Source organism: Aquarana catesbeiana, linkage group LG04 (genome assembly GCF_042186555.1).
Source record: "Aquarana catesbeiana isolate 2022-GZ linkage group LG04, ASM4218655v1, whole genome shotgun sequence".
In the NCBI taxonomy this organism is placed as follows: Eukaryota; Metazoa; Chordata; class Amphibia; order Anura; family Ranidae; genus Aquarana; species Aquarana catesbeiana.
This window is the reverse complement of record NC_133327.1, coordinates 272710170-272735945: the sequence shown is the minus strand read 5'-3', so window position 1 is coordinate 272735945 and position 25776 is coordinate 272710170. Positions and strand designations below refer to the sequence as shown.

Below are 25776 nucleotides of genomic sequence, written 5' to 3'. Positions count from 1 at the left end.
ACTTTTTGTGAGTGGGCAATGTGGGGAAAGGTACCCCGTCTGTTAGGGACAGTACTAGTGATAAAGAAAGGTTCCTGACAAGGAAGGAAAACTTAGGGTCGCATCTCTCTGGATTCCTTCCTGATTGGGCACGAGATAGCCAAGCCACATTCTGTCCCCTCCTAACAGATGCTGTCAGTTCTGCTGGAATCTACTTATTCACATCTTTGGAAACAGTGAGTGCGCCCAGCTGGGTAGCTATCCCACCAGGTCTATTGTGAACTGTTGCTGCATTACTTCAATACAGATTTTATATTGCACCGGACTGTGTAAATTATTGCCTCCGCACCATGCTGCAACCCACCTTCATGCAAACATGTTAAATAAGCAGATACCAATTGACATGCAAATTGTTCTTTCAATTGAATTTCCAACTCCCACTGCACCTCCACTGACATTTAAAATTACAATGAGTATTTGGTGATTAAATGTGAGTAGGAGGGTGGCTGATGTAGCTAATCCTGGGCTGTGTAAAACCTGTGGGATAGTAAGTGTGTGTGTGTGTATAAGTTTGAGCAACCCACATTAAGTAAAAGCAATAAAATGGGCTGTGTAGCACCAGAACAATCATCTGTTTCATCCACTTAGAGGATTCTTACCAATCAGTGGAGTACCATTGGCTGTACTCGGTAACAAGTCATTCATAATGAGCAGAAACACAGTGTATCCCAAGAGCAGGGTCATCTTAAAGGAGGCTCTGTCAGTGCTGTGTGGTGGAAGGAAGAAGCTCAGGATGTCAATCAACATCAGAAAGGCACTGGGGACGAGCAGATTCACCACATACAGGATAGGACGACGTCTGATCAACACCTAAATTGAAGTAGGCAAGACAGGCATACAACTTACAAAGAAATCATACCACTTTATGTGTGGGTGAATTTCCTGACTTTCTTACAAATTAAGTTTAGCTTACATTTTGTTTGTATACATAAGCATATACACTAGATGTCTCAATTACATTTTAACTGGATGTATATAAATAGGATAAGCTTTACTTGAACTTTGGCATTAAAGAGGAGTTCCAGTCAAAAAAAAATAAAAATAAATTAAAAGTCAGCAGCTACAAATACTGCAGCTGCTGACTTTTAATTGGATACTTACCTGTCCCTGGGTCCAGCGATGCGGGGGGATCGAAGCCCCGCTCGTCTCCCCCTCCGTTCAGCAGCGCCGGCATTGCAACTGTGGGCGCCGGGCTGTGGCTTCACAGCCTGGCACCCACTGCGCATGCGCGAGTGGTGCCAAGCGCCGTGATTGGCCACTCAGTTACCTGGAACCTGTAATGGGTCCCAGATGATTGACAGGAGGGAGGGAGCAGAGCTGAGCCCTTCCTGTGCCGAGGGGGAAGTGATGTCACCAGCCCAGGCACTGAAAGAGGCAGACTACGAGGGACCCTCTAGCAACAGGCATTTAGAGGTGAGTAAAAAAAAAAAAAAAATATCCAAATGTTTTTTTGTATTTTTTTTTAGGATTTTTCATGTAGTTTTTTTTTTTTTTTTTGGGTGGAACCCCACTTTAAGACCCAGAAAGCTATAATAGCAAATGATTATAATTAGTTAGCTCAGTTGAAGTCATTTCTCACCCTGAATGTGATTATATCCCATTCATCAATGCCAAATTTCAGGATATCAGGGTTTCCTTCAATTCTGAGGAGTTCCCACTCTCCACTGGTCTCAAGGTACTGAAGTGAGTTTTGAAGAATTTGCTCTACTGGAAGAGCCAGTCCAAGCCGTACATCTCTCACTGAGTAGGAAAGAAAATACGTGATTACAGAACTTTGGATGTTGGTCTGTCACAACTATGATTTTTTTTTTTAATTGGGTCTTATGAAGGGTGCTAAGGCTTTTGCCAGCAGCTTTAAGTTTCTGCGTTTGAAGGGCATCATCCTTCCATATAATATAACAGAGTCTAGGCATTTCTGAGCATAGCTAGGATAATTCAGGGTAATGTTCTGACCCAGAATTGTAAAAGCATTTGCATATGTAACAACACATAAAATGCAAGCATAACCACTGTGTTTTGTTGTAATTGCTGATCAGAACAATTGAATTGTTTACACATACTGTATTTACATTATCCAGTTGCCATGCCAAAAAGGACATAGGACCAATAACTATAGGGTGTTGGTGGAGAGATAGGAAAACCTTAGCGACACTAAATCATAGCTACAAATTGTATATATACCAGCAACCTGCTCAATGAATGGATGGCTCAGAAAACAATCCACACTTAGATAGATAAATATATAATTTGGTGGGGACCTCAATTGTTTGAATAGGGAAAAGAAAGTGGTTAAATCGCTTTGAATATTTGTTTTACAGCAATAATAAATGCAAAGTGATGTGTATTCCAAGAAATGCAGAAAGCTCTAGTGGCTTACTTTTAAGGAAACAAAATTTGGATGGTATTCATAGTTTCCAAACAGTACTCTACTCTGAGAATAAGAAATACACATTCTGATCTACTCCTTACTGTCCTTTCAATTGTCTAGAATTAGTATTTTAGCCTTTGAGTACTCTTATTGCTTTTCTGTCTCTTTTTCACACTGGCTGTGGTAATCTGAAGAAAGATAAATTATTACTGATAAGTACAGTAAATAAAAAAAAGCAAAAGCACCATTTATAGTTTCTGCTGTAGCAATTCTGAATGTTAAAGTACAGAGTTTACAATATGGTAACCCTCAAAGAGGCAAGGATTCTTTAATTTCTGGTGAGAGCATTTAGAGATTCCACTTAACGATTTTTAAATATAATTTTAATGAAAGAAAATAAAAAAACATTGCAAAAAAAATTCCTGAAAAAGGAGTATTACAAAATAGAAAATAACAGTAAAATAAATGGGATTAAAAATGAAAGGTACTTAGCAAAGCTTGTCTTTGGTTTTTGGTTTTCTATGCAGAGTCCACGTCACATTAAAGTCCACTTCTGATGGACTCACTGGGCCTCAGAAATTAATCTTACATTCTGGCATTGATCCAATGGAAGACAAAAACCAGCTGCAGGTATTTGGCAGCCCACTAAAGGGCCAACCACCCTTTCAAAACAATTTAGGGTTATGACATAGAAGTCCAGAAGTTTTGTATCAGGCTGGGTTCACACTAGCTTCTCATGCGGCTCACAACAGGGGTCCAGTACGTCCTCGTTTACCATTACATGTCCAGTTTCAGCCCAAATTTTTGGCTGAATTCGGACCTGAAACGGACCAAAAGACGCACAGGGCTCCTATGCAAATTCGTACTGGAGCCGCAGCGGAGATATGTGAACCGGCTTCATAGAAAGCCTTATAATTCAGTGAACAATTCCTTAATTTCAATTATTCAAACTATATCATATTTCCAGATGACACTGTTTTACATCCTGACAACCAACATATTTTTGAAGAGAATGAAATTCCAAACTTGAAAAAGTACAAACATGATATAAATGATATATGCATATCTTCTAAAAGATTTAATGTGACTATTTTGTTTGCTGTATATTATAGCATGTACATGTTTGGCATCAAACTGGTTGTTATTCCTTATACATTTGTGTAAATGCTTGCTATAAATGTTATCATAGCACTAATTACGGATATTGTATAAACCTTAGCTCTGTGTCGTTTACAAACAAGACTGTGGGTATACACTGTGGAGTCACGTGAAAGCATGTTTTACAACTTGATTTCAATAGAGGATTTGGCTTACTGGAGGTTTTATGACTGTTACCTGCAGGTTCTGGATTAGGACACATTCTGTTTATGGTGTTAATAGGATTTATGATTGTCTGTGTTGTAGTGAGCTGTGCTCTAGTGGGAATTATATGAAATGTGTCTCATGATTCTGCCTGTCCCCACACACAAGATCTAAATATGATAGTTTTGATTAGTCTTGATTGATTTGATTGATTTAGGAGAAATGAAGGTGGCACAATGTTTTGTATAAATCCCATTTCTTCCCACTCAGTTTGGGGTTTGTCAGACCCCATTATTCTCCTCTGGATTTTTTCGTATTTTATATATTAGAAGTGTTCTTGGAATTGTCTATTTGTCTTACAAGATATGAAAGGATTATCTACTAGCATTATTGGTGATTCAAGTCAACATTATGAATTTAACTTTTCAGTAGGTATATTTGTCTTCCCTTTGTAATTACCTGTGTGCATGTAAGAGCCAAAGGTTAGTGAGCAGTTTTGAACATCAAATGGGAAATTGAAGATCCCAAGATTGCATGAGCTGACTACGCGAAGCATTTTGTCATATCTGATATGCCCTGTGTGATTTACATAAACAAATGGTGTGCGCTGTGATTTATCTTCATCAATACTGTAAAAGACAAATGCATGTTAATGTTTTTAAATACTTACAGTAACATCTAATACTTACACAGATATATATAAATGTATCCTGGCTCAGTTTGGGTTTGATTCAACAAACTATACTGAAATTCGGATGCAGAATCCAAACTCTATAGAGGTCAACAGTAGCTGAACCTTAAAAATCAGTAATTTTTTAATCTAGGCTAATAGGCATGGGATTGTCAAAAATATGGCATGGGGGACATGTAGTATGGCAAGAAAGAAAATGTAAAAAATTCAGTGAGTTGGTGGGGAATTTATATAGTGAATTAAATTATGCTTAAAGCGCATGTAACCCCGACTCATGAAATTTGAGCTGGGCACATACAGTATCACACAAAAGTGAGTACACCCCTCACATTTTTGTAAATATTTTATTATATCTTTTCATGTGACTACTCTGAAGAAATGACACTTTCTGTACTCACTTTTGTTGCCAGCGGTTTAGACATTAATGGCTGTGTGTTGAGTTATTTTGAGGGGACGGCAAATTTACACTGTTATACAAGCTGTACACTCACTACTTTACATTGTAGCAAAGTGTAATTTCTTCAGTGTTGTCACATTAAAAGATATCATAAAATATTTACAATAAAAAAATGTAAAGGGTGTACTCACTTTTGTAAAATACTGTATATCTGCAGTGTTTTGTTATCTCTCTTCAAAGCACTATGTCCTGTAGATGTCTCCTGCTCCGTTCTTCTGTTATCAGCATCCTGACAAATTCTCCATCAACTGCAGCCTGAGTTTTGTGTTGGGGAGGATGCTATAAATAGATTAGGAGAGTCTGAACAATTCAACAAACAGGGCTGAAAATCTCTACCTATGAGGAGTGGGGTGTGTGCCTTTCCTCCAATCAGCTGTCTTGGTTGTATGCCCAGGCTTCACTGCAATGATAACCAAGAAGAGAAAATCTCCTAATACGATGTGCGCTTTCTAAACAGTATATAAAGCTGAAGGCAGCAGATATACATGTAAAACTTATGTAGGGAGATTTGTTTCATCTCTCTGTATCATCTGAGGCTGTTCACTTCACTGGGTATATGTGAGGGTTTACATCCACTTTAACGTGAACCAGTGACTTTAATAGTGCCTAAAATTACATAACTGACAAAATATGATCATGTCCATATTTGGTCAATTATGTCGCGATTGAGGAAAGGAACTGAACAGATTAGCAAGTTTTTTCTTTTGGGGGTTGGCAAACACTGTGCTTTGTGATTTATGTGGATCTGCATCACTGGATAATGTGACTGATGATGGAGTTTCTTTTTCTTAAATAAAGGACTTGTCAAAAAGTGTCTGTATGTTTATTTACTGTTTTCATTCACAAGGTGAGGGGAGGGCTGTATCTTGGGGCCCTCTTATATTTAAGGGGGGCTTCAGATTCCTATAAGCCCCTGCAACCATCAGTCAGGTTTGTGGAGAAGAGGCTCCTCTCCTCATGAACATGGAGACAAGGTGCTTTGCCGGGGACCCCCCAACCCCCACCCCTTGCTATGCATCCTCCCCATGTTAAGGGCATGTGGACTAGTGTGATTCAGAGTGGGGTCAGGCAGCATGCTCAACCCACTCTCCCATTCTTTTTTGGCCCTCCAAGCTGCATGCTCAGATAAAGGCTTGGTATGAGATTACTGGAGGACCCAAGCCATTTTTTACATTATCCCAACCCCCTTGTTTACATTCACCTGTCAGCTGAGAGTTGCTGACTGACAGCTGAATGGGCCAGATGGGGATGACTCACTGGTAGTTAGGATGATGATGCTCGTTGCCTTCCTCACGACCAGCCTGAGTGGAAAGCTGTCACATCTAGCAGTGGTAGTAATACCACTGCTAAATATATCACTTTCTGCTGCAGCGACTGTGTGTCAAACCTGCAAACAAGAAACATTTAGTCTAAGCATGGGTTTGGACTGAATCAATAGCCCATCCCTCTGCAAAACATTTATTCAAAAGGCAATTTCTACATACAATTCATAGACTATTATGTCAGGTGTCCAGATGTATTCTACTGGAAGAGAAATTTTCTCAACAGCTCCACATTTTGCTGGTGTCCAGGTCAGGAACTCATGCTGCCAAAACTGTTGAAGACAATAGGTTTATGTTTGTATTGCTTACTACACCATACACACAAAATTTCAAATTGCACCTGAACATAAAAAGTTAAAATTATCCATGTTATAGGGAACATTTAGAAATGTTAATTGTGCCATAGCAGTACCCTAAAAAATATACCTTGTGTCTTGAATTTCCGTGGCCTCATAGCTGTAAATCTGCAGTATAAAACCTTAGACACTGCTGCCTGTGACAGCTTGAGTAGAGTGAGATCTGAGTGGGATTTGGTGATGTAACTACCATGCACTGTTCTGTATGCTGGAGGCTCTGACATGAGGAAGCAAAGCTCTGCCTATGCCAAGATTGCTGCCTCCACACAGAGATACAGAACAGAACAAGGCATAGTAAGTCAGTAATGGAGGATCAGCTGCAATGAGGCCACAGGTAATAGTGGGGACTAATCCTTTGCCCTCCCTCTGCCTCTTTTTTTGGCACAGCATCCAGAGTTCTGTTCCTCACAGGATTGATAAAAACCTTATGAAAATGCTAGCTGCCTAGCTGCCATGCTGATGCTTTAGGTGCAATATGTTTTAAGTCATCAGTAAAGTCAGAGTTGGAGCTCAGGATCTGTGACATGTTTCAGAACACTAACTCAAAAAGTATCAAAGCCAGAAGATCAACATGATAACCAAGATACATGTTTGTAAAGAAAGAGTCAGAAATGACAGCCTCTATGTTTCCTAAAGGACTCTTTCCTTTACAATAAGACCTTTTACCTAGAAAATGTTTTCTTACTTTCCACCCAAGCACATTTTACTAATTGGGCGGTGTCATGGATCAGGGATCTGAGGGCACAGGGATGAAGAAAGACGGGCAATGCATTATTGTCCATAGTGCATCCTCTGGACCCAAAAGTGCCAAAAGTCCCCAATCCAGAAACAAGAAGCAATTAAAAATAACTCATACACATTAATATCCACGCTGCCACCACTCACAATTTGCAAGTTTTGAGAAACCTGGCTTTTGACAATAAGGATGAGCCGAACAGAAGATGTGAACAGACAAAAAATTTGGACGAACACGCAAACACCGTTAAAGTCTATGGGACACGAACATGAAAAATCAAAAGTGCTCATTTTAAAGGCTTATATGCAAGTTATTGTCATAAAAAGTGTTTGGGTACCCGGGTCCTGCTCCAGGGGACATGTATCAATGCAAAAAAAAGTTTTAAAGACAGACTTTTTTTGGGAGCAGTGATTTTAATAATGCTTAAAGTGAAACAATAAAAATGAAATATTCCTTTAAATATCGTGACTGGGGGGTGTCTATAGTATGCCTGTAAAGTGGCGCAGTTTTCCCGTGTTTAGAACAGTACCACAGCAAAATTATATTTCTAAAGGAAAAAAGTCATTTAAAAATGATCGCGGCTGTAATGAATTATTGGGCCTCAGCAATATAGATAAAACTCATTAAAAAAAAACAGTATGGGTCCATTTGGGTCTGATATGAATATTAAGGGGAACCCCAAACCAAAAATTTAAAAAAAATTGCATGGGGGTCCCCCCAAAATCCATGCCAGACCCTTCAGGTCTGGTATGGATTTTAAGGGGAACCCTGCGCCAAAATAAAAAAAATGGTGTAGGGGTCCCCCCCAAAATCCATAGCAGACCCTTATCCAAGCACGCAACCTGGCAGGCCACAGGAAAAGAGGGGGTTGACGAGAGAGTGGCCCTCCCCTACTGAACCGTACCAAACCACATGCCCTCAACATGGGGAGGGTGCTTTGGAGTAGCCCCCCAAAGCACCTTGTCCCCATGTTGATGGGGACAAGGGCCTCATCCCCACAACCCTTGCCCGGTGGTTGTGGGTGTATGCGGGCATGGGGCTTATCGGAATCTGGAAGCCCCCTTTAACAAGTTGACCCCCAGATCCCGGCACCCCTATGTGAATTGGTAACGGGTACATTGTACCCCTACCATTTCACAAAAAAGTGTCAAAAATAGTAGAAAAGACCAGAGACACTTTGGGACAAGTCCTTTATTAAAAAATAAAGATAAAAATGTCCCACCATGTAAACCCATCTCACGCCTCACACATCTCAAAAGAAAAAAAAAGCCGCAACAGATCCACCTCCATGGGAGGCTCCCACCGAGTGACGCTTCTTCTCGGCGATAGCTATTATATAACTGAGAGCGGGGCCACTTGGTGATGTAAACGGGCGTCTTCCTCTGACATCATGTGGTGTCAGAGCGTTACTCGGTGGGAGACTCCCATGGGGGTAGAGCTGTTGCGGCTTTTTTTTCTTTTTTCAGCTCGGCGGTGCCGTGAGATGGGTTTACATCATGGGGACATTTTTATTTTTTAATAAAGGACTTGTCCCAAAGTGTTTCCTGTCTTTTTTACTATTTTTGACACTTTTTTTGTGAAATAGTAGGGGTATAATGTACCCCTTACCAATTCACATGGGGGGGAGGCCGGGATCTGGGGGTCCCCTTTTTAAAGGGGCTTCAGATTCCGATAAGCCCCCGCCCGCAGACCCCCACAACCACTGGGCAAGGGTTGTGGGAATGAGGGACATGGGGACAAGGTGCTTTGGGGGGGCTACTCCAAAGCACCCTCACCATGTTGAGGGCATGTGGCCTGGTACGGTTCAGGAGGGGGGGCGCTCTCTCATCTCCCCTCTTTTCCTGTGGCCTGCCAGGTTGCGTGCTTGGATAAGGGTCTGGTATGGATTTTGGGGGGACCCCTACGCCATTTTTTTTTTAATTTTTGCGTCGGGTTCTCCTTAAAATCCATACCAGACCTGAATGGTCTGGTATGGATTTTGGGGGCCCCTATGCCTTTTTTTTTAATTTGGCACAGTGTTCCCCTTAATTTCCATACCAGACCTGAAGCGCCTGGTATGGATTTTGGGGGGACCCCCACACAATTTTTTTAAAATTTTTGTTTCAGGGTTCCCCTTAATATTCATACCAGACCCAAAGGGCCTGGTAATGGACTCGGGGGGAACCCATGCCGTTTTTTTTTCAATGTGTTTTATTTATATTGCCGAAACCAGACAATTCATTACAGCCGCGATCAGTTTTAAATTACTTTTTTCCTTTAGAAATGTCATTTTGCTGTGGTACTGTTCTAAACATGGGAAAACTGCGCCACTTTACAGGCATACTATAGACACCCCCCAGGCAGGATATTTAAAGGAATATTCCATTTTTATTGTTTCACTTTAAGCATTAAAAAAATTGCTGCTCCTGAAAACACGTCCGATAAAAAATTTTTTTTTTTGCATTAATATATGTCCCCTGGGGCAGGACCCGGGTCCCCAAACACTTTTTATGACAATAACTTGCATACAAGCCTTTAAAATGAGCACTTTTGGTTTTTCATGTTAGTGTCCCATAGACTTGTTCCGCGGCTTTCAAATTTGCTGCGAACACCGCATAATGTTCGTTGTTCACCGAACGTCCGAACAACCAAAGTTCGGCCCGAACTTATGCTCGGGCCGGACTGTTCGTCCATCCCTATTTGGCACAATGCACTGCACTCAATCAGACTGGCACACAGGCTTTCACATACCACACACAATGCTCTCACTAGCAGTTACAGGTTTGCTAAACCTATGAGCAAGGTTTGCAAATATATGTTTTTTATGCTTTAGAGTTGAAAGTGAGTTGTTACCTACCCAACCTAGCCAATAGGCTGGCTATCACATTTTACCCAGCCAGCACAGGTAGATTTTTGACTACCACACTCTTCAAACCTTGATCTTGTGTCAAGTTAAAGCTGTTTTAAGCCCATAACCAAAAATGTATTATATTTCAGCTTACCAATCTTTAGATGTTATGGCTGCATTAGGTTTTGTTTCTTTGGCTTTTTTTACCTGGTGAAATAGCACCTCTCAATAGCACCTCTCCTGTATTAGCAAGACACTACTTTGGATGAATGAGCACAGGAGGCACAGCAGACATCAGCATTGTCAGTCTGGAGGGGAGTGTGTAATGTATTAGCACAGCCTTTCTAAACCTTTTCAACACAGTGGAACCCTTGAAATAACTTTCCAGGCTCGGGGAACCCTTCAGTGTTGCCAACCGCCCATAGATTTACGGGCAGCCCGTAAATTTAACCCCTTTTTTTTTTGCCCGTTAAAGTCCGTTCTGGGCACTGGTGCCCGTAAAAAAGATGGCCACGAGCCGACCATGCAACTGTGCATGCACCGTTCCGAAGCCGGCCGGGCACAGGAAAGCTTGTACGCGCTCAGCCGGGCGGCGCATGAGCAGTAACGTAATGGCGCCACCCGGCGCCATTTTCAAATAGACGATCAGGACACTAAGGCGGTCGGTGGCTCGTGCAGTGCAATTGCAATAGGCACTAAGCAGAGGTCCAGAGGAGCCGAGCAGGGGTGAGGAGGAGGAGGAGAGCAAAACTGTGGGGGGATATCATAGTGAGAGCAGGACATCGCTGGGAGCCCGGAAGGTGAAGCTGTGGCATGTAGGGGAGGCCGGGACAGAGACTGATGTGCTCTGTCCAGTGTCCACCATAATATTACTTCTCCACATCATCAGTGTGCTGTGTCCTCCTCCTGTGCCCCTTTCACTTCTCCACAGGTCAGGGCAGCACAGTGCTGCCCTGACCTATGGAGAGGTGAAAGGGGCAAAGGAGGAGGACACAGCACACTGATGATATGGAGAAGTAGTCAAGTAGATGATGTGGAGAAGGAGTCAAGAGTGGGAGCGCCGCTGGGATGGGGGCTACGGGAAGAGAAAGATGTATGTGGACTGTGGAGAGGAGACTATAGAATAAAACCAGAGCCGCCAAGTTGGAGCTGTCTGACTGAGCCCTGCACGGTGCACCTGAGAGGAGGTCAGTGACAGTGCCACCAGGCCAGTCTGGGGGGGGTCACTGATGTAAGGAGGGAAGTGAATACAATAATGTAAGGGGGCACTGATATAAAAGTTCCCCCCTATATTAGTAACCCCCCCCCCCCTTACCTTAGTGTATTCACTCTGCGGAAGGTGGCCTCTATTCACCAGAGCCCCCCTCCACGTCAGAGTTCCCCCTTACATCATGATCTGCAGCGTTTCCCTTTACATAAGAGTTCCCTTGCACTATAAGGGGGAATCCTGCAGACTCTGATGTAAGGGGGAACTCTGTGCTGGCTGGGTTACAGTAACCATGTTTTTTTACTTTTGTTTAACTTAAACACATTGCTAATACCATTAGCTATGTGCTTATAGTTCGAATATTGATATTTGCACTGTTTAGCACTAAAAACAGTTATTTTAGGTACTTTTTAGCAGTGCCAGTAAAGAATGTGGATCTGCCAGTAAATTTCATGTTTTTCTGCCAGTAAAAAATTGGTGCCGTTTCTAAATTTTGTCGTTCTGCCAGTAAATTTTACTTCGGGGGGTTGGCAACACTGGAACCCTTCCAAATAATTACTTTGACAACAACAACTCATGATACATTAGTGTGATGGACAGTGGGAAGAATGCTCCTTATACTTCTGGTCATTGGGAAGAATTACCCACTTATAGATAGCTAAAAAGATCAATGGTGTCAGTAGAAACATATCCCAGAGGCAGACATTTCTCATTTCCCAAGGAACCCATACCAAACGCTGAAAGAATGCTAGAGGTTTATGGAACCCTGATTGAGAAACCTTGTATTAGCAGATTTATATCCACTGATAAATTGAAGCCAAACTCCAACCCACACTTTATAATCAGTTACAGCAAACAGTTTTTTCCTTTTGAGATAAAGGTTTTGCATGAAAAAATTAAAGCTGATCATTTTAAGCACCTCTACTAAATGGTGTGACTACCCTTTTGCTTCAAACCAGCATCAATTCAAAATTTTAAATATTTGGCTATAGCAGGAGGTAGATTGTTAGTCAAAGGGCTAGAGCATGGTAAAATAATGAGTGTCTGCAGGCAACAGTGAAGCATGGTGGAGGTTCCTTGCATGTTTTTGGGGCTGGATTTCTGTAAATTAAAGGGATTGTAAAGGTTTATGTTTTCTCACCTTAATGCATCCTATTCATTAAGGTGAAAAAACACCTGGCAGTAACCTGGCCCCCCCCCCCATTTTACTTACCTGAACCCCTTAATTCAGTCGGTGGGGAGCCATTGGCTCCTGCTATTGTCAATCAAATCTAATGACGCGGGGGCCGAGTCCTGCATTCAGCCTCTATGGATGCCGAATGTTGGACTCGGGAGCATGCCCGCAATGTAATCCCCCAGGAGAGCACTTCTCCCAGGGGGTTATCTAATGCGGGGAGGAGCCACAAGAGCTGCCGGGGGACCCCAGAATAGCAGGTTTGGGGTAAAAAGGGTAAAAAATTACCCTTACAATAACTTTAAGTTGGAGATTTGGTCAGGATCAATGGTGTCCTCAATGCTGAGAAATACAGGCAGATACTTAATCATCATGCCATTCCATAAGGCAGGCGTGTGATTGGAATCAAATTTATTGTGCAGCAGGACAACAATCTCAAACATGCAGCCAATGTCATTAAGAACTATATTCAGGAGTCCTGGAAGTGATGGTTTGGCCCCCAGGGAGCCCTGATCTCAACATCATCAAGTCTGTCTGTAATTACAAGAAGATACAGAAGGATTTGAGGCAGCCTACATCCACAGAAGATCTGTGGTTAATTCTCCAAGATGTCTGAAACAACCTGCAAGCCGAGTTCCTTCAAAAACTGTGTGCAAGTGTACCTGGAAGAGTTGAAGAATTAATGCTGTTTTTAGGTCAAAGGTTGGTCCCACCAAATATTGATTTGATTTGGATTTCTCTTCTGTTTATTTACTTTCCATTTTGATTTTAATTGATAAAAATAAACACAACACTTCTATTTCTGAAAGCATTCTGAATTTACAGCATTTTTTCACACCTGTTTAAATTTTTTTCACAGTGGTGTATATCTAAAAGTCTACCAATAATTTTGTTGTGTGGGTTTCACTGAAGGTAATTCTTCCTGCTTACACATTTTTCCATCATATACTCTTATAGATATACTGTACATTTTCACAGTTTCAATTAACTCACGCTGCTGATAAATTTGAGAAGAAGTTATTTGGGAACATAATGAAGATTACAGCACCTCAGGTCTTGTTCAATACATTGGATTGAACAGAGGAATAATGATACTCACCAGACGGAGCCAAAGGAAAGTGGTGAGAATCTGAGATTTTTCATTCTAAAGGAAGATAATATTTGTTCTGAGCAAAAGGTAATAAAACATATAGATATACTGTATAGGTTTTATAAAGCAGACAAGAATGCAAATCATTTCCAGCATTTTGTCTTATTTTCCAACAAACAAAAGAAGCTCTTACCACTCCAAGCACTGCATAGATTGTAAATGATATATTCACACTAGTCGGTCGGCTGTAATTCAGAGTTGGACGAAATGACTTCTTATCAAACACACTTTGCAGGGATTCATAAGAAGGTCCAGCTTCAGACCCTGTGCATTGCAGCTCAACACTTTCTGATATAGCTACAACAAACAAAAGACGAAAAAATCAAGCATACAGTAAATTATCCCAGTTCTACAATTTCACAAAATAAATCTGCTAATGGGCATATATTCTATAGCACTTTGCCTTTTGTACCTGGTGGTTCCCTATTTTCCCTTAAAGTTGTTGTAAACCCTCTCATATACCCAGTGAAGTGAAGAGCCTCAGATGATACACAGAGTTGAAACAAATCCACCTACATAAGTTTAACTTGTTTATCTGCAGTCTTCTCTTTTGTACTTCCCTTCAAAAGCGCTGATTTTAGATGAAATCCTTCTGCATTTTTCAGTATCACAGGGGGTGGAGAGCTGCAGTGTGATATTTGAGACGCTGTGTGAGAGCTGATTGGAGGAAAGGAGCACACCCCCCTTCACACACAGCAGAACTGTGTTCTGTATAGGCACACTGTGTGCTGAGCTCTCCTCCCGGACACAAATTTTATCTCGTGTTGGGAAAACTTATCAGAAGTGACTACTGCTTATACAGTGCCTTGAAAAAGTATTCATATCCCTTGAAATTTTCCACATTTTGTCATGTTACAACCAAACCTGTAAATGTATTTTATTGGGATTTTATGTGCTAGACCAACACAAAGTGGCACATAATTGTGAAGTGGAAAGAAAATGATAAATGGTTTTCAAAAATGTTTACAAATTAATATGTGAAAAGTGTGGCGTGCATTTGTATTCAGCCCCAATGAATCAATACTTTGTAGAACCACCTTTTGCTGCAATTACAGCTGCAAGTCTTTTTGGGGATGTCTCTTCCAGCTTTGCACATCTAGACAGTGACATTTTTGCCCATTCTTCTTTGCAAAATAGCTCAAGCTCTGTCAGATTGGATGGAGAGCATCTATGAACAGCAATTTTCAAGTCTTGCCACAGTTTCTCAATTGGATTTAGGTCTGGATTTTGACTGGGCTATTCTAACACATGAGTATGCTTTGATCTAAACTATTCCATTGTAGCTCTGGCTGTATGTTTAGGGCCATTGTCCTGCTGGAAGGTGAACCTCCACCCCAGTCTCAAATCTTTTTCAGACTCTAACAGGTTTTCTTCTAAGATTGCCCTGTGTTTGGCTTCATCCATCTTCCCATCAACTCTGACCAGCTTCCCTGTCCCTGCTGAAGAAAAGCATCCCCACAACATGATGCTCCCACCACCATGTTTCACAGTGGGGATGGTGTGTTCAGTTTGATGTACAGTGTTAGTTTGGTCTCATCTGACCAGAGCACCTTCTTCCACATGTTTGCTGTGTCCCCCACATGACTTCTTGCAAACTGCAAATGGGACTTCTTATAGCTTTCTTTCAATAATGGCTTTCTACTTGCCACTCTTTGAAAAAGGCCAGCTTTGTGGAGTGCACGATTAATAGTTGTCCTAAGGACAGATTCTCCCACCTGAGCTGTGGATCTCTGCAGCTCCTCCAGAGTTACCATGGGCCTCTTGGCTGCTTCTCTGATTAATGCTCTCCTTGCCTGGTCTGTCAGTTTAGGTTGATGGCCAAGTCTTGGTAGGTTTGCTGTTGTGCCATACTCTTTCCATTTTCGGATGATGGATTGAACAGTGCTCCGTGAGATGATCAAAGCTTGGGATTTTTTTTTATATAACCTAACCCTGCTTTAAAATTCTCCACAACATCATCCCTGACCTGTCTGGTGTGTTCTTTGGCCTTCATGATGCTGTTTTTTCACTAAGGTTCTCTAACAAACCTCAGAGGGATTCACAGAACAGCTGTATTTATACTGAGATTAAATTACACACAGGTGGTCTTTATTTACTAATCAGGTGACTTCTGAAGGCAATTGGTTCCACTAGATTTTAGTTAGGGTTATCAAAATTATCGGGGCTGAATACAAATGCACGCCACACTTTTCAGATATTTATTTGTAAAAAAAAAATTAAAACCATTTATAATTTTCCTTCCACTTCACAATTATGTGCCACTTTGTGTTGGTCTATCACATAAAATACCAATAAAATACATTTACGTTTTTGGTTGTAACATGACAAAATGTGGAAAATTTCAAGGGGTATGAATACTTTTTCTAGGCACTGTAACAGAAGAATGAAGCACCAAAGAGAAACAATACCTAGAGCTTTGGAGAGAGACAAATTAAACACTACAAATATATTTGCTTAGTTCAGATTTCATGACTGAGGTTTACAACCACTTTAACTATATAATGTATTTCTAGTGTATTCAGCACCCACCAACTTACAAACCCTCAGGGTGCCTTTCCAAAGACTCCAGACCAAAAACAGTTTTACATTACAGAGCTAAATCACAAATAATGTAAATGTCAGTGTTCTGCTTATTATCCAAAAGCATAGGTTCTCAACCAGGGCATAACTTTGACAGGGTTAGATGCTTTTCCTTTGATTCCCCATGCATTATAAATAATAGTTGTGAGTTTAACTCTTAAAACAATTAAAGTGATACTAAGCATACAATGTTTAACCACTTGACCTCAGTAAGATTTACCCGCCCCCTTCATGAACAGGCCATTTTTAGCGATACGGCACTGTGTTATTTTAAATGACAGTTGCGCGGTCGTGCAATGCTGTACCCATATACAATTTATGTCCTTTTTTTCCCCCCAAATAGAGCTATCTTTTGGTGATATTTGATCACCTCTGCGTTTTTTATCTTTTGTGCTATAAACAAAAAAAGACTGACAATTTTGAAAAAAACAACAACTTTTTTACTTTCTGCTATAAAACACACCCAATAAAAAAGAATTGAAAAAATCTAATTTCTTCATTAATTGGTATTCTGCTACATATTTTTGGTAAAATAAAATCCCTATAAGCGTACCAAGTAGAGATAGTGATGTGGGCTGGTGACAAATTCAAATAGGCACCATCATCCCTGGATAGAATACATATATAGGAAGGTTTTTAGTGGGATTTTAATGGCTGCCACACAGTCTTGGGGGAGGCAAATGCCGTGTACACACGAGCGGAATGTCCGACAGAAAAAGTCAGACGGGAGCTTTTCATCGTATATTCCGATCGTGTGTATGCCCCATCGGACTTTTTACATAGAAAATTTTTCCAACGGAACCAATCCCTATCCGGAAAACCGCTCATCTGTATGCTGTTCCGACATACCAAAAACGGTGCATGCTCTGAAGCAAGTACGAGACGGAAGCTATTGGCTACTGGCTATTGAACTTCCGTTTTCTAGTCCCGTCCTACTTGTTGTACATCACCACATTCTGGACAGTCGGAATTTAGTGTGACCGTGTGTATGCAAGACAGCCTGAGCGGAATTCCGTCGGAAAAACCTTCAGAGTTTATTCCGACAGGAAAACCGGTCGTGTGTACAGGGCAAAAGCCTCTCCCCCAGCCTGGTGCAATCCTCTGCTAGGAATGACCAAGAACTAATGTGCTTCTGGAACATAAATACAGGCAGGCAGCATGCCTAGGGGCACTTCCTCTTCTAATTGGCCAGGGCTGTATGAATATGTATGCTCCCATCTACATGATTTCTGCCTACTCTTAAGCACTTTCCATAGTTGCTAGGACAGTGTGATACATCAAGAAAGCAAGCTTGAGCAGCACCAGAGCACACCGAGCAGACTACACTAGCCGATCACTGCTCACTGTTAAGCAAACAGCAAATAAATTTACCTAGCTGCCTCTCTGTTAAGCAGAGAAACCAAAAACTATAATACACTAATCCTAGCACCTACCTAGGAGGATGCTACATGATCAAGAGAGGAGGACTAGGCTGGGAGTGAAAGGGTTGGTGACCCTGGAAGAAGATACATCACCATTTAACCACTTCACTACCCGCCCATAGTCATATGACGTCCACAGATGGGATCTCCCATCCTGGGTGGACGTCATATGACGTCCTGGGATTCCCGGGCGTCTAGGGGGCGCGCGCGCGCCCGCCGCGTTGCTCGGGACCCGGTGCGTGTGCCCAGCGGCTGCGATGTCCGCCGGGCACCCGCGATTGCCCGTTAACCGGGCCAGCATGTGGATCTGTGTGTGTAAACACACAGATCCACAGCCTGTCAGCTCTGAGGAGAGCGATCTGTGTTCCCAGAACGTAGGAACACTGATCGGTCTCCTCCCCTTGTACGTCCCCTCCCCCTTCAGTTAGAAGCATTCCCTAGGAAACATACTTAACCCCTCCCCGCCCCCTAGTGGTTAACCCCTTTACTGCCTGTCACATTTACACAGTAATCAATGCAATTTTATAGCATTGATCGCTGTATAAATGTGAATGGTCCCAAAAATGTGTCAAAAGTGTCCGATGTGTCCGCCATAATGTCGCAGTCACGAAAAAAAATCGCGATCGCCGCTAAAAAAAAAATAAATATATATTTTTTAAAAATGCCATAAATCTATCCCGTATTTTGTAGACGCTATAACTTTTGCGCAAACCAATCAATATACGCTTATTGCGATTTTTTTTACCAAAAATATGTAGAAGAATACGTATCGGCCGAAACTGAGGAAAAAATTTCTTTTTTTAAAAAAAAATTGGGATATTTATTATAGCAAACAGTAAAAAATATTGTGTTTTTTTCAAAATTGTCGCTCTTCTTTTGTTTATAGCGAAAAAAATAAAAACCGCAGAGGCGATCAAATACCACCAAAAGAAAGCTCTATTTGTGGTGAAAAAAAGGACGTCAATTTTTTTTGGGTACAACATCGCACGACCGCGCAATTGACATTTAAAATGCGACAGCGCTGAAAACTAAAAATTGGCCTGGGAAGGAAGGGGGTGAAATTGCCCTGTATTGAACCGGTTAAACATCGATCAAAATAAGACCCACAGTCAATGACACATGCTGAACATTACATAGCTACTTCATTCAGATTTCTATTCACAGTGTCTGGTAGACAAAAGTCTTCCTTAAGATGCCAAAATATTGTGATTTCAAATGCGGAGAGCTACAAATAGAGCCGATTGGGCAAGGTATTCAATAAACCAATACAGTAAATAAATCACCATGACATATTTTAATTTAGCTCACAGAAGTCTACCATGCCCCCCAAGGCCTAAAATTCCCTGTCTCAAGGGACTTCTGAGATAGGATTAGGCACACTTAGCAAGTACTGGCCTCCATGACATTAGCAGTTTTGTAGAAAATATCATAAACCTAATAATTTTGCTGTTGTATTATATTAGGTTACATAAACACATTCTTGGTGTTCTAAATGTGTTATTTTAGCCAGAATGCATCGATCAAATTACCCAATTTAGATTATTCATGTGTATGTATAGTCAGGCATAAAATATTCAGATGTGAAGTGCAATAATCAGTTGATTATGAAGACCATAAGTTTCACTAAGGCATGAATGTGTCTGTACAAAATATGCTGATGTGTTAAGTTTTCATGCATCATGCCTACTCACACAACTTTAAATAATAAAAAGCAAAATTTCTTACCGTAAATTTGAATATTGCAGATGATCGCACACAACAAAAGAATACTCATGGTGCCAGTTAATTTGCCATACATATCTATCTATCTATCTATCTATCGATCGATCGATCTATCTATGTATCTATCTATGTATCTATCTATCTATCTATCTATCTATCTATCTATCTATCTATCTATCTATCTATCTATCTATCTATCTATCTATCTATCTATCTATCTATCTATCTATCTATCTATCTATCTATCTATCTATCCTCTTTTACGGTGCATTACGTTTCTTCGATTGTCTACTCTTACTTATCACTCTCTATATATGTATGACCAGAATTTAGGGGGCAGTTCCAGGAACTGCACACTCTGCCCAGTGCAAACATATACCACTTTATTATCCAACAATTCATTAGAACTGAGAAGAAAGGTCTCTAATGATTAACATATCCCTTTGGTCACACATTTTTCACAGCTATATATTAGTGACACTCAGTCAATTGAACCATGACAAATCACCTATATTTTAATAACAATTATGTGTATGTCCTTTAAAAATACTAAAACTGATAGATTACTGCAAGTAATTTACACCCCCTCTTTTTTTTATTTTTTAAAGATAAAATATTCAATTGTTTATCTGCCATATTACCAAAAATTTGACAAAAGACAAAAAACCTCAGCATGAATTAGACATAGTTATTTATAAGAATTGAAATTACATTACAATGTGTCTGGGCAGGATATAGTTAATTTCTTCCCCTTTTTTGAATATGAATGTTTAAGCGGATGCATTTTCATGTCCATGGGTGGCTGTACTCAGCACCTAGGCTTCCCGAGAGGGGGAAATACGCCAGAATTTACATTACACAGTATTGGGCATCCCGTGTGCAAGAAGCGTAGGGATTTATGATGGCGCTATAAGCCTCCACTGATAACTATGCTATTCTGTTACAGCAGCAACAGATACAACAGGTTGCTACTATAGCAGTCTGTAACAAGCACATTAATTGTGACATGATTGTCAAATATCCAGTGCCTACCTAAATCAATATACAGCCAGCCATAGCTGTGCTCCTCACATGCCAAGAACTGCATTCATAGAGGGTGAGTTGGCAAGACCTCTAGACTAGTCTCTGCTGAAAATGAACGCAATCCAAGGCTTACATGCATAGGTAGGAGGATATACTGGGGACAGCTACAGCATTGGATTGATGCTGCAGCAGGTAGGTAAGTAAATATGTACAGAATGTTTGATTTATTTAATTCCTGCTCCTCTCCTTTAAAGTATATGTGGACTAATAAAAAAGTTATCCCTCAAGTACACAATTTTGTATTGCCTCATTTTACATCTTCTACTACATTCAAGGCTTCATAGAAGATACATAAATAAATGCAAGCATTATGATATTTTCCAAACAGAAACAGTTTTCTTACCCATCATCTATAAGCCATAACTAATTAAATATTTTTTCTCCTTTTAATTGTTGGAAATATTTCTAACATGAGGTACTTATTTAGCCAAATTCGTTTTTATTGAATATTCACATTTGCCAACATTGCACAAACCAACTTACGGTCATCTCTGCATAAACAGAAAAGTTGGTGAATTATTGCATTTAATTTAGTGAAAGAGTAGAATGTTGTACAGCTACAACAAGCAATTAGCTTTATGTCTAGGTTCACATCTATGCGGTTGCGCTTAATGCATTATTCAGGCATGTTTTGTGTTTTTAAACCCTCGTTTTTAATGCTTTTTTGCATGCAGTTTTCATGCATTTTGCGTTTTATGTTTTTTTTTTTTTCATCGTTAAACACACTGTAAACACACTGTATATAGCTGGTTGTTAAGGAGGGGGGCGGGAAGCCGGCCGCCGCATTCTTAAAAGAAAAGTATGCTTTTTTGATTCATACTTACCTATGTGGATGCAGCATCAGACCGATGCTACATCTGTCCCCCCGCCATCTCTGCAGAACCGAGCCACCGAACATCCCTGAGAGGAGAGTGTCAGTCAGTCCCTGTCAGTCAGCATCTCTTCTGCTCTGTTCTTCCACGCTCACTGGAGCGCTGAGCTGTGGAGGGTTGGGGAGAAGCTGTCTCAGCATCTCAGCGGCTCGCTGAGACTGCCATCAATCAAGGCAGCTGGCAGATCCAGACTTGGGGAGTCAGGATGACGCGCTGCCTCGACTGATGGCAGTGATGTCAGCGGAGAGCGGACTTCAGACCACTCTCCGCTGAAAACATGTCACAGGAGTACAAAATGAATGTGACCCAGAGGAGAAGCCCAGCCTAAAAAGCTCAGGCTGGACTTCTTCCTTGTGACGTCACAAATCACCCATTCCACTCATATTGAAGGAATGCGGCCTGGTATGGCTCAGGAGGGGGGGAGGGGGCATTCGCGCATCCCCTCCATTTCCTGACCTGCCGGGCTGCATGCTCAGATAAGGGTCTGGTATGGATTTTGGGGGTAACCCACGCCATTTTTTTTACATAATGGCGTGGGGGGGTCCCCTCCGAATCCATACTAGACCCAAAGGGTAAAAAGAATTCCCTGACCCTTTCCAAAAACTCACCGGCCGCAAAACACATAGAACGTGTACACAGGAAACCTTGGCTTATAGGAATGGAGACTGCTATAGGTGATGTTACACTAAGCTATATTCCCTGACTACTTGTATAGAGGCAACCAAAACAGTACATGGGTTTTGATACAATTGATTGATTTATGTGAAACACCAAACTTAGGAGGAGTAGCAGAATGTGTTTTGGGTTGTAATTCTAAGCATGCCCATGCTGTGTGTGAAAAATATCTCCATAAATTGACAACTTAGTTTAAAAAAAATAATTTTCACTTTCTTTTCGCATTTTCCAAAAACTTGTGGCAAAAAAAGAAAGTCTTCAAAAGACTCACCATGCCACTTAGAAAATACCTTGTGGGGTTTACTCTCCAAAACATGGTAATTATGTTGATGTTTCCACGGGCCTGGTGCTCCATGGCCTCCAAAAATGTGATGCATAGTCAGGAAATTAGATGTGTAATTCATGTCCCTAGAATACCTAAAGGTGTTTTTTGGATTTTGGGCCCTTCTATGTGGCTAGGCTGTGAAAAAGTCTCACTCAGGAAGAGTAACAGAATATGTTTTGGGGTGTGATTTTAAGTATGCCTATGCTGTGTGTTAGAAATATTAATTGACAACTTCATATAAAAAATACATTTTCATTTTCTTTCATGCAGTTTCCAAAAACTTGTGGCAAAAAATATTATTTTTAAAAGATTCACTATGCATTTCAGAAAATACCTTGGGGTGTTGTCTTTCCAAAATGTAGTCATTTTGTGGGTGACCACAGCTCCATTGAAAGCAAAGTGAGGCTGCCATCTCCTGCACCTAATCAAGCCCACTAGCTTGTAATTGTTGATGCTGTGATCACATGTGGGTGATCGACCCTGGATGCATGTGATTTTTGCTTGCAGTTCTGACTTAAACATTTTTTTAGAGAAAGATTGGATGTGATTAAAACCTTAAAATACATTGAGGTGTGTGGGATTAAATGTCACGTACCTTGTGGCAGAGCCTGATGTGTAGAGGGAGACCTCTCATACAGCCCCAGCTCAAGGACCACTGAAGCTTCCAGGTTCTTAACCTAGAAAGAGACCGTGTTATCCAGCAAATCAAATAAAGGCAGAAGCAAAGATAAAGCTGCTACAAGACACTGCATCTCACAGATCCGTTTCCACCAGACATTCTAAAATTTCCTCTAAATTCCATAGTTCAAGACACTCAGCACTCAGTGAGCGACTTATTAATGCTCACGCAGAAAGCGGAAGCCAGCAAAGTGCAGGTCGCATATGCAGAAAAGAGAGGAGAGTTGGAAACTCAGACAGCATGTCAAAGAGCAGATTTGGAAAGAGTTGGATGTCCTAAGCCACTGCAATGTACACTCCATTGTCTCCAAAGCTCATGACAACATAGAGACTTCTTCACAGCATCAAGTTAAAGAGGTTCCAGCAACTTCTTGCATGCAAAATCACTCCAGTGCCTTTCCTGCCTGCATACCTAACCTTCCTTTATACGTAACAGGGCATCAGAGAAAGTTGCAAGCAAGTCATCAATCTCCTGTCATCAGTACAACCTCAAATCAACATGCCATTGAAACAACTAACTTCAAGCAAGTAACTCGCTTGAATGCATCTGCCGCACCATATTTCCCTGTGTCCTCTGTCTGCAATGTCAAAGATAGCGCAATCAGCACTGTTCAGCCAACAACATCTTGCATGAGACAAGACAGAGACAACCGAGGCAGCAGAGTTTGTGAAGTACAGACAGCTTACAAAGACTGGTCTTAGAAGTTTTGATGACCAACCTGAAAACTATAGAAGTTGGAAGTGTGCCTTCAGAACTGCAATCAGTGATCTTGGTATTACAGCGGCTGAAGAATTGGATTTGCTGATCAGATGGCTTTGTCCTCTATCTGCTGCACGTGTTAAGCTATTAAGATCAGTTTTCATGGACATCGACTAGAGCAAAGGTATGGCAGTCTAGAAGCTATAGAAAATGCTTTGTTCATGCGTCTGGAAACTTTCCCAAAGATATCTGGTAAGGACAACAAGGAGTTCCAGAGACTGAGTGACCTTCTCCTTGAGCTTCAGCTAGCCAAGGCAGACTCAAAACTATCTGGACTCAGTTACCTGGGCACTGCCAGAGGGGTAAACCCAATTGTCTCCAAGCTCTTGTATGGTTTGCAAGAAAAATGGTCTGCACTAGGATCATCATACAAAAAAGAGAACAAGGTTTCCTTCCCTCCATTCTCTTTCTTCTGCAAATTCATCAGAAATATTGCAGAGACCAAGAACGATCCGAGTTTTTCCTATGGTAAATACAGTCTCTTTTCACACTTTCCTAAGAGTACCAGTTTTCAGGGCAACTATAGGAACCGTAGAGGCCTAGTGTCTGTGAAAAAGAATGACATCCTTCCCACTCCTACCACAGTTGTTGCCGCAAATAAACAGAGTGGAAAGATTTAAAACCCTAATCGAGAGTGTCCCATTCACAAGAAGCCACACCCCCTAAAAAAATGTATCGGCTTTAGGAAAAGACCTCTTGAAGAGCGTAATGAGCTTTTAAAGACATTCAGGGTATGTTTCAGGTGTTGTGCTTCTATTGAACATTTTGCTAAGCACTGTAATACGCCCATAAAGTGCATAGAGTGTGGCTCTGAAGAACATGTGCAAGCCCTCCATCATCTTGATTCCAGCTCTGCACAACCTGCTAACTCTCCTCTCAGGTCAAGGCATGGCAGGGAGAATACAGACCAAGTGCCTAATTCCACCATTATTTCTTTATCCTACACTAAAGTTTGTGGGGAAGACCGCTGTGATATGCCCTGTGCTAAAATATGCTTGGTGAACATATACCACAAGGATCAACCAGAAAAGACTAAAGGATTATGCTATCTTAGATGATCAGAGCAATAGATCACTTGCAAAATTCAAACTGTTTGATCTATTTAAAACAAAAGACGAAGCTCATCCTTACACCTTGGGTACTTGTAGTGGAATTACAGAGGTTTCTGGAAGAAGGGCTCGTGAACTCATGGTATCTTCTCTCAAAGGTAACCTGCAATTACCCTACCTACACCTGCTGAGTGCAACCAGATACCTGCTAACAGGGAAGAAATCCCTACTCCAGCTGCAGCCTTCCATCACCCACCCCTGAAGGTTATAGCAAATGAGATTCCCCCGCTCAACAAAGATGCTCCTTCTTCTGTTAGAAAGTGACCTTCTAAAGGTTCACAAGGTACACAGACAACTCAGTGGACCCCCAGATGTCCCATTTGCCTGGCGCACAAATCTGGGTTGGGTCATCATAGGCAGGTGCTGTATAGGCTAAATGAAGAGACCTACCAACATTTAGTCATTCAAGACAAATGTTTTGCCAAATGGCGGAAACACTTACTTTGAGACATGCCTACATCACTACTGGGTAAAAGAGAAGATAGCCAGCCATGAATGGTAACATTGTATCATGGATGGCTCGTCGCTCATGGATGGTTGTATTGCGTGTCATTACAAATGTGAGTTTGTTTTTTATGGTTGTTATTACAATTTTTTTTTTTTTATACGAGATTATGCTATGAGCATCTCTCTTTCCATATCTTAATACCACCCATCGAGTCTCTATTGGAGGAGTTTTGGAGCAAGAGCAGACCCAGGACTACATACAGGGGCTTACAAACTCAGTGTTCGTGGATTGATGCCTATGCACCTTATTTTAAAAGTGAGTGCATTACTTTAGGATCTGCTTTTGTCCCACCCCCTTTTCGTCCATTTTACAGAGTTATACTATGAACTTTATTTTTATGTTTCTCCATATGCTTTAAATCAGCTACTGAGATCATCCAAGCAATTAAATACAGCTAGGAGGGGATCATCATGT

General features: G+C 41.1%; 1 protein-coding gene across 1 annotated transcript in view; it reads right to left on the bottom strand.

Annotated features, from left to right (window-relative positions):
* Positions 1–25306, bottom strand: part of LOC141141230 (5-hydroxytryptamine receptor 3A-like) — a 33497-nt gene extending 8191 nt beyond the window's left edge. Inside the window, exons 1-7 of the mRNA XM_073628916.1 lie at positions 25297–25306; positions 13763–13926; positions 13579–13623; positions 6342–6451; positions 4169–4338; positions 1619–1779; positions 639–849 (exon numbers count right to left, since the gene is read on the bottom strand). Of these exons, the coding sequence (XP_073485017.1) occupies positions 639–849; positions 1619–1779; positions 4169–4338; positions 6342–6451; positions 13579–13623; positions 13763–13926; positions 25297–25306 (871 nt within the window). The remainder of the gene's footprint in view (positions 1–638; positions 850–1618; positions 1780–4168; positions 4339–6341; positions 6452–13578; positions 13624–13762; positions 13927–25296) is intronic.
* Between the last annotated feature and the right edge of the window lie 470 nt (positions 25307–25776).